General features: G+C 42.8%; 1 protein-coding gene across 1 annotated transcript in view; it reads left to right on the top strand.

Moving 5' to 3' along the window:
• Positions 1-12,506, top strand: part of LOC6501434 (5-hydroxytryptamine receptor 2A) — a 50,538-nt gene extending 38,032 nt beyond the window's left edge. The window contains exons 3-7 of the mRNA XM_001955207.4: positions 2,636-2,868; positions 3,253-3,481; positions 4,941-5,079; positions 5,146-5,535; positions 8,477-12,506. Coding sequence (XP_001955243.3) covers positions 2,636-2,868; positions 3,253-3,481; positions 4,941-5,079; positions 5,146-5,535; positions 8,477-9,869 — 2,384 coding nt within the window. The 3' untranslated portion in view covers positions 9,870-12,506. The remainder of the gene's footprint in view (positions 1-2,635; positions 2,869-3,252; positions 3,482-4,940; positions 5,080-5,145; positions 5,536-8,476) is intronic.
• The last annotated feature ends 2,417 nt before the right edge of the window (positions 12,507-14,923 follow it).

Raw genomic sequence — 14,923 nt, forward strand, 5'->3', positions numbered from 1 at the left:
AACAGTTTTGAGGAGAGTTTCTGTCTAATTGATGGAGGGATGCTGTGCCACAAAATAGAACGTGAGGAGTGAAACTAAAATTGAAATCGATTCCCTGGCAACAGAAACCAAAGCAGGAAAGCACAACAAAGGCACACATACAGTGGCCCCATTCATAAATCATATTTTCAACCGATTTTTTCCACATTTTCCGCTCTGGTTCTGGCCGGCAGGATGGCAGGAATTGTTTGCTTTAGTTCGGCAACGCGAAAAAATTCACAAATATTTGCCGGTAGAGGTCCCTGCTGGTTATGCGATTTCTGCTCACACAAAAGGCTTATGTTGTCATGGGCGGAGGGCGTGGTCAGACGCACACACATGATGTTATATCTCTAACAATGTATTTAGAGTATTTTCTCTGAAAAAAAAACTGGACTTTGTTTTGTCATTAAGTCTATTTCACTCAAACAACCGAATCATTAGCTGGACAATGTATTCTGCCAAAGTGATTTCCCTTCCACGTCCTGGTCCTTCCTTCTGGCCTGGTTTATATCCACTTAAACTTGCAACAAATTAAATAAGTTTCAACTCATTTACCAAGTCATTTTCCTGCCCAACTTTGCCCGTCATCAGCCTTCACAGCTATTTGTGTTTCAGTTTAGTTTTATGAGGGGTCGTCTCAGGATCTCCCCCTTCTTCTCATCTTCCGCCCCTCTTAGTGCCCTTTGACCCCTCTCTCCACTATGCATGCAAAACGAAATCTACACAAAAGAAATCAGCTAAAAATTTATTTACCCTGACTTTGCCAGTGTAACAGAAAAGTTTTGCGCTTTTGTTTGAAATTTGTTTCGCATTTGTAAGTTGAAATGTTTTCCGTAAGAAAAACGGCAGCCAGAGCAGCAGTCCCTCCAAAAAAAAGAGGCAAGAACACAAATAAATGCTTTGTCCTCCCCCAGACCTCAGATTCTTAATAAACTGACAAAAAGAATATATTAGAAACTCGTACGGCTTTCCAATAAAAAAAAAACCAAAGCTTAACATTCTAAATATTTTCTAAATATTTTTTTTTTAAATATACACTATATCGTACATAAGTTTTTTGTCGTAGAATCTAGCTTTTTTTCAAGTGTTCCCCTCAGGAAGAAAAAGAAACTAAGGGCCCGGGAATTGGGAAGCCTCCACCAACAAAGGAAGGGGCACAATCTCAGGTTCCGTTTTTCCTGGGCCGCAACTTTCCTGGAAAAATGTTTCTCCGCTTTTCCGTTTGGGCCTGGTCAGTTGGGCCCGGCTTTTATTCAATTTAACTTTCTCCCTCCGATTTCTTTCGGGCTTTCGGCTTTCAGCTTAAACAAATTTGCCTCAATGCGCTTTGTGCCGTTTTAAAAGTTCGTCTACCGTCTGCCGGCCAAATTGATCTTATTGACACTTTACTTACGGCCCAAATGGCCTGGGACGGGCCTGGGCCGGTTTCCAGCCAAAACCCAATGACCGTGTCATTTGTAACATTTTCGTTTCGGTCCTGGGCCGAGAGGCAACATTATTGCAATTTGAGTGCTTGATGGGGGCCGAAATGAGGGGGTTGGAAAATGTTGACTGGCCATAAACAAAACCTTATGGGTTCTCTTTAGGGTAGGGGGGATAAATGGGTTCACCCAGCATGCAACAGATACTTTTGCCATTGAGGCTTTTGACTGGAAGTTAAATGAGCTAAGAAAATTTAATAAAATCACAGAATGTCTTCACAAGATAAGAGAAGACATGAGCCATATTGACCTTTTTAAATCATTTATGTATTAAAGTTTGCGAATGTTGGCCTAAAACTCAAATTTCGCCCCTTACTTCAAACAATCCATCTTGGTCATCAGTTCATCTAATCTTCCCTCCAGTTGTTCGTTAAGGAATTCCTTTTCCCTGCAGCAATACGTATTCATGTTCGACCAGATTTCGGACACAAATCCCGCACCAAAATCTCAGGCCACTGGGCAACAAAACAGGGTAAACACAAGTATCAGTCACTCAATGTGGGCTACAATGCCACCGAACAAACAAACTCATTTCCACACAAGTGCACAGCAGAAAATATTTGTACAGGACCAAATTCTATCTATATTTATTCTGGGAGTATGAATAATAATTACATTAAACAATAATGTTTATTGTGGGCTTTAAATTGAGATGGATTGATTAAATAAATGGACTCCTTTTTGTATAAAACCTTTAAAACAGCTCCTGAACTTGTTTCGCTGTGTATTGAAGCAATTGTATTTTTATGGGAACCGGACTGGGGGAGCTGTGCTGAGTTATGACGTCCAACAGCTGTGCAAAACGATGGCCACAACATCGGGACTAGCTGCTCATATATAGCCCTGATGGGGTAGAATATGTTGCATAAGCCCCCCTGAGGGGGAATAACAAGGTCAGGGAGCAGAAGCGGGACAGGCAATATCATTTTCTGGGGAAAAAATATGGGCAAAAAACGAAGAAGTAAGTATTAAATAAAAATGGCCCAGCGACAGTTGGGGTTGCATTGTTGCCCGGCCATCGTAAATCGTATGTATACATTGGTGGAAAATATTGCAGCCACTTAATACAGGCATAAGTCGGGCGGCTAGCATGAAAAAGCCAACGTTTTAACATTCTCCCTCATTCTTCGCAGGCTACTTCCCCTTGGGATCCGAACATTGCCTCACCTGGATCTGCCTGGATGTCCTTTTTTGCACCGCCAGCATCATGCACCTGTGCACCATCTCCGTGGACCGTTATTTATCGCTCCGCTACCCGATGAGATTTGGCCGGAATAAGACCCGTCGCCGGGTGACTCTTAAAATTGTTTTCGTTTGGCTTCTTAGCATCGCCATGAGCCTGCCATTGAGCTTGATGTATTCCAAGGTAGCTAATATTTTTTAGTGTTTGTTTATATTATAATTTATTTTTCATAAAATAAATAAATTTAACATTATTTGAAGACCTTTTTTGTTAAATTGTCTATCTAAAAATTATGTCTTATTATTGAAAGCATTTATAAAATGGCGTAAAATTGTTTACTACAAGATTTTTAAAAGTATAGCATACTTTTTCGGTCACGAAATTTATGTGAAATTTATTACTTATACGCACTGTTTTAATCTCTCTTCATTTTCAACATTTGATTATAAAAAGTGAATAATTTTGATAATATTTTTTATATTTCTTAAAGTGACTGATAGCTTTGCCCTATATTGTCTTAACTGTTTGGTTAAATGAACTCATTTGTTATCTGCTGTTTGATTCCAGAATCACGCCTCGGTGCTAGTGAATGGAACTTGCCAGATACCGGATCCGGTCTACAAGCTGGTCGGCTCCATTGTGTGCTTCTACATTCCGCTGGGTGTAATGCTGCTGACATATTGCCTGACCGTCCGCCTCCTGGCTCGACAGCGTCAGAACCTTGGTGGAGGACAGCAGACGGCCGCCGCCACTCCCGGATGGGCCAGTGGGTGGCTGGGACAGACTCCAGCTTTAGGTAAGGACTCTACTGTTTTTTTTCATTATCTCTGTGTTTTTTTGGACCCAGAGATGCCTAGTCCAAAAATCTGCAGTACTGCAGGAGCTTAATATGATTTTCAGTTTGCCGAAAATTTGCATTTCGTTCTCGGTTGCACTTTTTGCGCTTGTATAGTACTCAGAAAGTTTACATGGCACTGGAAATGAGGCAGGGCGGGCCAGGGCACAAGGGGCTCCAAAGAGTTGAAAGAGGCGTGGGCTGACATAGGCAAACAATGCAGGGACATATGTCGGATAGCATCCCACCGCCCCCCAACACCCCCAATATGTAACCGTGTCCCTAGGAATGGCAAAGTGCCCAAAGTGCGACTAAGCCGCAGCAATGCACTCAAAATCGACATTGTACTGGGAGGTTTGAGGCAAACACGCCCAACTACCCTTCACAAATCCAGTCTACATGTATAGATAGCTAATTTTCACGTTACCAGAGTTGAAAGCTACCAAAGTAAATGGCGTATAATGCCGAAAGAGCTCTTCGGTAGAAGCTCAGTTAAGTCTATGAAAATGTAGTTTGGATGTCAAAGTTTGGAGAATTGCACCTTTAAAGTTAGACATCCAAATACTTCAATGAATCTGGTTTTTTATTCATTTCCAACTGAATAAAATCATGAAGATTTAGTTTTTTTTAAGCGCTCCTAAGTGTTTTCTAATGCTCCTAATTTATTCAGTTCTTTTCGCAATTCTCAGACAATTGGTTGCTATTCTGCCAAAGGGGCGAATAGTAATTTTATTTCTGGCTAGAGCTCAGAATGCGAAAAGTCAATAAGACTAGGAATATTTAATGGACTTTTGACTGCAGTTCGAATCGCAATCGGGGAGTAGAACCAGAACGAGCATTTAAGGGCGCAGTGCGGCGTTCCCAATTCGCTTCACTGAATAAAATGCCACAGCTGTTGTGTGTGTGTGAGGATGTGTGTATCAGTGTGGGTGTATCACTGAGAGTGTATTGGAGTAGCGGCTTTGGGCAGTTATTTCAAGCTAAATCCCTGTTGTAAAGCGTCCGCATTTGGGCTAGGCACGTAGTCGGATTTGGCAGATTGTTCCTTTCAGCGGGGACACTGTAAAAAATTTCTTATTTTTTTAATATAATTAGTGAAACATAAATTTTTATATTTTGAACACGACTTGAAGGTTCTTCTTCGCCTAATGATTCTTTAAACTTATTAAGCTTTTATTAAAAACAAAAAGTTTTAAAAACATTCAGTCTAATGTGCACAGCTTAATCATAATATTTAAAATTATTTAACTAAAACTATTATACTTATACTAAAACATTTCTAAGTGTATGTGTGCTCGTGCGAGTTTATTAGCGCATTTGTGACTTTTCGTAGCGCTCTTTTGGGCTAAATGCCATTTTATGGAAACTGCACATCTGCGTAACCCCCGATTTCCGTTTCTCTTTCCCTCCTCTCACACAGAACGCCGATGCACCTGGCGCCGCTTGCTTAAACCGGGTCCGGGCCACGCCTCCTCCGTGTTGCATGCGCACTCGGCCAACTCAACGGACACCGACCTGAGTACCTTGGACAATCACGAACTCTGGCTACCAGACTCCAGGTGAGCAAATGGCGAAATTGAAACCCAACTCCAATCAAAGTATTATATAATATTTATGGCTTGCAGCATCAAGGAGCCCACGCCGACGACAATGACGGCATTGCATCAGTTCGGAGCCGAGATGTTGAAGCTCTCCCGCGGTCTCGAATCAGTGGCCTCCTCCTCCACCACCGGGTCACCCACCAAATCGGAATTATCCATCTCGAACCACCTACAGTTTCCTTGCAGCCCGCAACGGTATGCCACCCATCTGCAGCAGCAACAAGGACATCATTCGCATCACCTGCAAAATCCGCAGCAGCAGCAGGGAGCCTACCACCAGCAGACCTCGCCCAAGGGACGCCAGGGAACCGCAACTTCTGGGCTGGGATTGTCCACCACTACGCTAGGCATCGAACGGGAGAGCACTCGGAACTCCTTGGCGAGCAGCCGCATGGGTGGCGAGCAGAGTGATGGGTAAGTGGGGGCGAGATGGTCTTTAAGCACAAATTGCCTGGAAGGGAGTCCATAATGGATCTAACCACAAATGAGACTAAAAAACACTGGAAAATTAAGTCAAGGTTTTGATATTTTTCACTGATTTTTAAAGGGAATATACTTAAATCTTTACAGTACAAAGCGATAACTTAATATTTATTTGATATTCTATTTACATTTCAGAACCAAATGTCAGAACCAAAAAACAATTAATTTTCCCACGTTTAATTTCCCACGACATTTAACAAACAGAACACTTATTAAAAGAAACAATATAATTACAAATATTTAAATTTCGGCAAAAGTTTAGACGTTGTGACAAGTTGAAAGGATATTTATCCATGCCAGGTCAGAAGTGCAGACCATTCCGATTGTCAAAGAAATCGTGAGAAGTACTTTGGAAAATGTAAAGTTCCCTTTAGCTCCTTAGAAAAAAGTCCTTACCTGAACCTAAACCAGACAAAAGGACAAACAGCTGCGGCCGTCAAACCATTTTGTCAGAATGATCCTTTCTAGTCACTTGCCGGTCCTTTTGTTGCCATTTCTGGGTCTTAGCTGGGTCGGGTTTTTTGGTAGCAGTTCCAGCCGAAATTCGCTGACCACATTGAAAGCCCAGACCAGGCACCAACTGCTCACCTCGAGTCCTCTTTGTGACTCGTTTATTTTCACTTTTCCGTTTATTTTTCCCAATTTTTTTCTCTAGAGGGAGAGCTCTTTTTTGCGGCATTGCCTTTTATTGTCCTTCCGCTTTCGACTTGTGAAATTTTTCGTAATAATTAATTTTTTTGTACGTTTTCGTTTTCCTTTGGTGGGTGCAAATGGTATTCGATGGGGCCACACCCCCATACACCACCCCTCCCACCCGTATACACGCCCACCTTTTTTTCCGGGGCATTCCACCCGCTCAAGTGTTTTCGGCGTCAGTCCCAACGAGGCCTTTTGCTTAAATGTGTTTTTCATTAATTTTCTAATTTCGGACGACTGGCTTATGTCTGGATAAGAGATGCGTCGAGAAATTCAATTAAAAAATTGAAATCATAGGAGGCGAGCAATTTTTATTTTTTCCAAAAAATATTTTAAGAAATTGAAGCAAAGACTGGGTGGCATATGAGAGAAAATGAGATATTTCAATATCGGTCAGGTGGAAATAATGATTCAGGATAAAGTATATTAAAGTTAAAGACTCAACAGCAACCTTAATTGTTTTAAATGTTAAAAAGAATTTTCTTACAAATATAATCCTTTTTCTTTAATATGCCGAATTTAATCAAATTAAAATTTGTTGAATTCCCATTTTCGTTCTTTAAGCCTCAATAAATTGTAGCTGAGCTGCAGGGAAATTTTATCTTTCGTCCTTGCCTCCTGCCAGCATATCCTTTTGTATCATATATCATTCTGACAGTGCGCTTTTCATCGGGAATCGGTATTGGGTGGGCATTGTGCCTTCATATCTGCCACATTGTTTGACAGTTCAACGAATTTGCACAATCAATAAAATGGATTTCGGCTTTGGCGTTCGCCGTTTTTTGTCTGCCCTGAATGCAAAATGGCAATCCTGGGCTGGAACGAGGTCAAAGTCGTTCTGAAAGCAAAGCCAAAACGCAAAAACGAAGGCACCAACCAGGAGAAAGTTCCATGGAGTGGCTTTTAATTGTTTGACAATTTGTCGTCTCATGCATTTCTGGGCTAGGACCCAGGAAAGTTAACAAATGATGTTGGCATCGGTTTGGCTGTATATTCTAATTTTGGGATTTGTGGCCCAACGGAACGGAAGTGACTTTGGCGACGGCGTGGGGAGGGCAAATCTTGAGTGGCGTAGCTTCGAAGGATTCCAATTCGCCAGGGATGCCGCCAGCGATGTCTTGATGAGCTTGGCAGCTGTTTAATTCCTTTGTGGCTGAAACAATAACAAACTTGGCGTCATCCCGGCATTGTTTCACTTGCATAATGAGAAGTTGAGTACATACACACCTCCTCTCTCCACCCATCCCCCTCCACCACTTTCAGTTCACATCTCAATTTATGCGCACGTCTCGTGCAAACAAATCAAAAACGCCAAGGATGCATAATGAGCCGACATCCTTATCCAGCGTCCTGGGCTCCTCTGCACTTCGCCCAACGCCTAACGCCTTCATTAGCAGCTAACCAAACTCCTGCTCCTCCTCGCCATCGTCTTGGCCAAATATAAAGTTGGCTCGCATTTGCATGCAAAGCAAAATGGCGGCACGAGAGCGAGAGAAACCGCAAAGGCAGCCCTGAAATTTATGCGCTTTATTAAAATGAATGCAAAATGAGCTGGAGAAGCAAACTGACTGCCTCCTCCAAACGCAAAAATCCTACCACCAGCTGGGTGTAGGACCCTCAAGAAAAAAAAATATTCAGCCACAATACACGGCGGAAAACCACAAAGCGGACGAATAAACACAAACATGGAAAACACGAAAAAAGGTTGCCTACTCTTCAGGGCAGGATAATGAAAGGAACACTGACCACTGCCGGTGCTGAAATGCTGTTAGCAAGTGTTGACTGCATTGTTTTTGGCGCTCCATTGGCGGAATAGAGTTTTGCCAATTGGCTGCGCAATTTTAATTAAAAATGTACAAGGCCAATAGGACGAGCAAATTCACGAGAAAAAATTCAAATATAGCATAGATAATGGTTTCAAATCAATAATTTAGTGAGCCATAACTTGGACGCCCCGTTCTAATAAAAATAAAAGTATTTCCAAAGCTTACAGCTAAAGAAAAGTTAATTGTCATTTTTAAAAGTATTTAGTCCAATCAGCTTGCAGAGACAGGATTCACTTAGTCTGTCTTGAAATCGGATTAGCACCCCTAATACTCTTAACTAATTGTTCAAGTCCCTGACCAGGCGGCAGATACCCAATATTTAACTTACCTTTAAATTATTTTACTTTCAGAACTCTATCACAACTGTCCCAGCGATTACGGGCTTACAAGAAACGCCGGAGGGCTTCGTCGGCGGTTCCAGGACGCGACCGTCGCTCCGGCCACGAGGATGCTGACGAGGATCTTGGCACACCAACATCCACACTGCGGCGCCACAAGCGGCACAACAGTTTGCCCAAAAACGCCCTATTTCCGCGTCACAACAACACCGTTCCGGAGGACCTAGGCAACGGTGACATTGAAGACGGGAACGAGGGAGCTAGTACGGAGGAACCACGACGGCGTAAATCCACAACTATAGCCATGGGCTGTCATTCAGACACCGAACTGGATCCACCACAAAACCAAAAGCAGTGCCACATCAACGGCCAGAACCACCAATCGGACTACCTGCAATTGCCCTCCGTGTGCACCTGCCCGTATTTTGGGGACAGGCCGCTACAGAATTGCGTTAAGACCGCTGAGGTGAAGATAATCTCATCCGCCTTCCGGGTGACCAGCACCACCGTGACCACCACCGCCACGGCGGTTTGCAGCTCACCCAGTGAAATGGAGTTGCTCTTGTGCTCCAGTGCAGGGCAAAAGAAGTCACTAACCTCCAGTGTGAGTGCAGGTGGAGGTGGGTGTGCCGGACCGGGAGTGCCGCCGGCTACTGGAGGCTCCACTCTGAGCCCCCACTCCGCTCATCATCAAGGCAGCTCTCTTACGGTCCAGAGCGATGGCAGCGGCTACCTGGCAGCACCGGGAACACCCTGTCCAGGTCGACGAAAGCTGAGCATCTCCAAGACGGCCTCGGTGGTCACTTGGGACTCCAGTCGCCATCGGCGGCGTGGAAGCAGCTTCGGGGGCGTTCGGACTTCCCTGCTCCTGACACCCACCAAGACAGCTGCAGCATCCTCCACCTCCTCCACGCCACTGCGACGATCGGCCACTCTGCGGAGTCACCAGAACATGAACTACCACCAGACTGGTGGGGCCGGAGGCGGAGAGTGTGGTGGCGGTAAGAACAGGACCACCACATCGTCGCCGTGCATGTTGCAACGCCAACAGACAGTGCGCTCCCATCACTCCCGCAACTCGAGTGTGATTTCCAGGAATTCTTCTCGACACGGCAGGATCATCCGACTGGAGCAGAAAGCCACCAAGGTGCTCGGCGTGGTCTTTTTCACATTTGTGATTTTGTGGTCGCCCTTCTTCGTCCTGAATCTCCTGCCAACCGTGTGTGCGGAGTGCGAGGAGCGAATCAGCCACTGGGTATTCGATGTGGTCACTTGGCTGGGCTACGCCAGTTCCATGGTGAACCCCATTTTCTACACAATTTTCAACAAAGTGTTTCGTCAGGCCTTCAAGAAGGTACTTCTGTGCCGCTATTCCAGCACAAGTGCCTGGCGTCCGAGCAGGTAGCAGACACCGGTGAAGCCCGGCAAGCTCAAGTCGAATCCGCAAAAGTGTCCTAGTGTGGAGTTTCAGGAATCCACGGCAGGGCGCAGTTATCGGACTGACCGTGGGGTCCTCAAAAGAAGCGTGGCTGTGCAAGGCAGCAGATAAATTTTTTTTTAGAGGGTTAGAAGGATAAGGGAGTAAGGGTAATTGGTCAGGTCATCTCTCTGCGGTCCACCGCACAACGTGTCGTATACGCAATCTCCGGATAAGGGCCACCACACTGACTGTCCTCGGGGCTTAAGCTCTTATGTGCCTCTAATTAATTTCAAATTCAATTTGCATGCCATTGAAAACCCACGACCCAGCGAGGGCAGATGGAAACCCTATACACATATGTATGTATGCACGTAGCTTCTCCAGTTCTCCTGGAACTGAGATTAGATATCCCCCAAACCGCATCGAGAAATGCTTCGTGAAATTGCGATGGTCCTTGGAAATCAGCAAACTCAATTCTGTGCAATTAATATGGGATTATATGGTTTGGATAACACAGTTCCAGAAATCACAAGAGTGATTGGGTGAAATATGAAGCTTGGGTGAAATATGAGAATTTTTCGATGGCAATGTCACTTTGTGAATTCCAATCGATAAACACTGTTTTGTTTGGCATTTCGTAATTATGCATTAAATTTATGGGAAATTTTCCACCCGCAAAATGCACAAAGAATTTCATTGGCGGCCATTACAGTAACCGACACGTACACAAATCCACGGCAATTTGTGACTTTTGTTGTTTGTTCGTGTGGTTTTCAGTTCCTGACTCCTGGCCGTATTCCTTGCTCTTGGACCGGCCAGATTGCTATTTTTATTTGAAAAGTTCATTCATTTTGGTTGATTTTATTTTTTGTTTCTCCGGGCAAATGAAAAATTTCAGCTGGTCACGTAAGCATTTGACGGAGAAGGCTCCCGGAGGCGGTCAGGAGGATGTGAGGATGTTTGGGGGGGCGATGTGTTTAGCCAAAGGACCTGGAGCAGCTGCTTAAAAGACATCAAACAACAAGAGGGCCAAGACCAAGACCAAAAACAAGAACCCAACTGTAATAACGAAAGCCAGATGAAAGTTTTCAATGTTAGCCGGAAAGTTTAAAGCCGTAAGAGTTTGTGGTTCGGGGGCCAAAAATGATAGGTAATGACGCCATTAGTGGCAGCCACTCAAAAAGCCTGTCTCGATGACACCTCACAATAGCAACAACAACAACAACATCAACAATGACAACGGAGAAAATTTGTTGGTACCATTTTTGCTGACAAATTTTTTAGCGCCTGCGAGCCAGCAGGAGGTCGATCCTGCGATACTCCGAAACAGACATGAGGAAGCCCTTGTGGCACTTGAAAATTTATGGCAATTTTATCGCCAGCGGAAATATTTTTTCCACTTCATTGAATCCCTCGCAAAAAAAAAGCAGAGGGGAAAAAAGAGAGGCAGGTCGCGGCTAGATCGCAAAGTGTCGCACTCGGGGAACTTCATTGAACTTTAATGGCAGGCCGACGGGCAAACAACAAAGGCCGTCAAAGGACCCCACATCCGTTTCCTCAAACACTTCTGCAACATATGCTCGATTTAAAGGGCGAAAGAACTGACAAATTGTTCGGGCCTCACTAGCTGGGATACCCTGGAAAAGTCAAAAGCTTTTACAAAAATATTTCCACACTTTCTATAAACTTTCCTTTTTACTAGTTTTATTCATAAAATTAACCTAATAAATATGATAAACTTTTTTGATAATAGAAAATACTCAACACACTAGAAGTTACATTCAAACAAATATTGTGTAAAGCACACAAGAGTATTTAGCAAATAAAAGTTAAAACGAATTTAAAAAAACAACTCACGGCTTAATATAGATGCATATATATTAATATTAGATGCATTAAGGGCGCCTACCTATAACGTGAAGCCACTAAGATTAACTTAAGTGTAAATTGTAGATTGATTATTGATTTTTGAATCAAATCAAGAAGGGGAGCATTGTTGCAAAACGCTTTTACCAGTAGCCCTAGATGTAACGACTTGCATTTTTCAAATGCAATTTCCAACTGTAAACTGATCTATCGAATAAGTAACTATCCTGTAAATATTTCCACCAAACCAAACTACAATAACACCCTTGGGGCAATCAAGATGTGTATTATGTGTGCTTAGACTAAGAAATAGTTTAAATTAAAAGCCTAGCCCTAAATAAAAACACAGCTTAATCGAGATAATGTTTTGTGATTCGTTACCAGATGTATGTGACCCATTAAAAGTACTCTCCCACTTCCCAAAAGAAAACTCACACAATCATAAGGTTTCCATGCTGGATATTAGATCTGGCGAGAAACTTTCGAATTTGTGACAGAATTTAAGAAAACCAATTGTGAATTTATTACAGTTGATAAGTTCAAAATATTCAAATAGCCCAAAATTGACATATCCCCCCTATGAATGTGTATTTTATGGTAGTCATAGCGAGTCCTATAGTCCTTCCTAAGCTAAGTCAAAGACACTGAACCGTAGATAATGAAATATGTGAAACATATTAGCTATAATGTATTATGATTTGTACAAAACGTTTTCTGATTGTATTTGATTTGTATTAAATGTGCATTACACCAATTGTCCCCAGAGTTTTATTGTAAAAGTCAATTTCAGATGGGGAAAACAATAGATGGGGCGTGAACTCCTCCATCATCAGACACGCCATTCGGCCACATTCCACTCACTCCTACATTGATTTCCATGTGAAATTCCACTCAATTAGGCACCAGCCAAACTAAAGCGCTGCGTTTTTGGATTTTATAAAGTTGGATATACCCTGGAATTTTAAAATTTTTTCAATTTAAAAGGTAAGTCCGCTAATTTTTTATAAAAAATAAAAATAAGTAAATAAACCTATAATTTTATCTTATATACAAAACCATAACACTCTCTTTAAGGAATATCAAAGCAACAGTATCTTTGCTTTTAAACCGCAAAGTAAAAGCACATTTCATTCAATGACAGTAAATGTCGATAATAATCGACAAGCTTTTCAAAATCACACTGTCCTAATGGCTGTTCTAAGAATAGAAATACCGCATTGACAAGTGGAATAAGGAATGAGGGTGGAAAATATTAACTGCAATTGATTTACCAACTCCCACGTTCAGCGCCCGGAACAAAAAACAATTGCGCATACGCCACGTAATCCTGTGGAGGCGGCAGGATAGAACTGCAATTGGCAGCTTAAAAGCGTAGGCAGGGCAATATAAAACAATCCAAGGATTGGCACAACTTGCTGCATTAACGTCACAAGTTAAATGATAATTATTTCAGAGCACTTGACAAATTAATGCAGGCTAATGCCGCACAAATTTTCTTGCTCGAAGAGGCCACAGAAATTTTCAGAATTCCGCCGACAAAGTCGCAAATGTCCCGACAACGCCAAAAACCCGTAAAAAATGAGCAAAGTCAAAATTGCGACTACTCAGCGCCTCTTAATTTTATTTCCAAGCTTTAAGGACCCCTCGTAAAGTAGCGTGGAGAGGCCGTTTAATGGATTCCCTTTGCCCCTAGATCCCATCCTTTTTTCACTTGGGAGCCCTGGAAGCACTCCCGCCTATCACACTCTACTCCTACCAAAAAAAAAGTTTCTGTAATAAACGGTTTTTGTGCGAAGCGACAACGCCCGCAACTTGAATTTTCTGCCCGAAAACGCTCGCGGGTAGGCGGAAAAATTAAAAATATTCGCGCAACTCTAGTGCACTTTTAATCCTCGCGTGTGTTTCGGGGCAGAAAATAAAAATGCGAAGCTGCAGCTGAAACTGTATCGCACTCAGCGATAATAGTTCTTTTTTTGGTAAATATTTTCGCTTTCTGCCGAAGCGAAAGCGGTTGGCAGAGGCACTTAATTCTACGAGCCTACAAAGAGCCGGAGAGCGAAAAACCATTTCACATTTGTTTGTTGATCGGTCGGACATATCGGAGGAAAACAAAAGAAAAGCAAAGCCACAGTTGGGAGTAAAAAATGCTTTCCTTTTTTTGACAGGAAAAGAAGTTCAGAAATGAAAGGGTATCCGCGGGGCACATCCAGTTTATTATCAGCGAGGGGCATACGCAGTTTTTTATCTGGATCTATGTAAAGCCGAAATATAAGCAGTATGGTTTTTGGTCTTTAATTTGGAATTAAATCAATTTTACGATTAACACGCATGAGAGGAGGAGACTTAACTAATTTATCAAAACATTCTTTGAATTTACTCACCAATGAATATTAAATAGCAAAATTACCTTAAAGAACACTTAATCTGAATGCCTGAAAGCTTATTCGGTGTGGGAATTTCGCAGACTTTTAGTCAAATTGGCAACAACAAGCAGCTTCCATTCAATTTCTAGGTATGAAAAGCATCTCTTGCTGCAGATCCCCATTTGTCCTTGGCTTTCTGCCATACTGGAGTATACATATTCGTATAACGCCAATGGACAGGAGAGAACTGGCGAAGGAAAATGGGAAAATCATGCCACCTGCCATGAAAACTGTATACATTGATTGCATTGATTTATGGGCCCAGATGCTGGTCTGGTCCGTGTCGCTTGTTGCGCACTTTATGGCCATTTTGATTGGCTTTGCATCAGCATCAGCACAAAAGGATGAATTGCATTGCCATGCCGAGCAATTTTGCAACATTTTAAAGCCGCTTTGTGGCAAACGAACCCCTCAAAAGACAGGGGCTAGTCGCATTATAGCGTATCAAAATCAGTTGCTGACAGTAGCATGGATTCCAATTGATTGTATTTGGATTGAAGCTGTCGCCAGGTCGGTCTCTTAAAGAAGCTACATTAACAAGGAAATTTACCCGACATCGCTTTACTTGATAGAAAATTATATGCAGCTTTGTTTTCCCCAGCCACACATTCAGCCGTTTGTAGTCCTTTGTCCTGGCCAGAGGCAAAAGCCCGCAGGCTGAAATGCTTACAATTTATGTGACAACATCCAACCTGGCCGAAAGGCACATACAGCAAACACACCATTACCATTGTGCGTGTGTTTCAGCCA

The sequence above is a fragment of the Drosophila ananassae genome, chromosome 2L, assembly GCF_017639315.1.
Source record: "Drosophila ananassae strain 14024-0371.13 chromosome 2L, ASM1763931v2, whole genome shotgun sequence".
NCBI classification, from domain to species: Eukaryota; Metazoa; Arthropoda; class Insecta; order Diptera; family Drosophilidae; genus Drosophila; species Drosophila ananassae.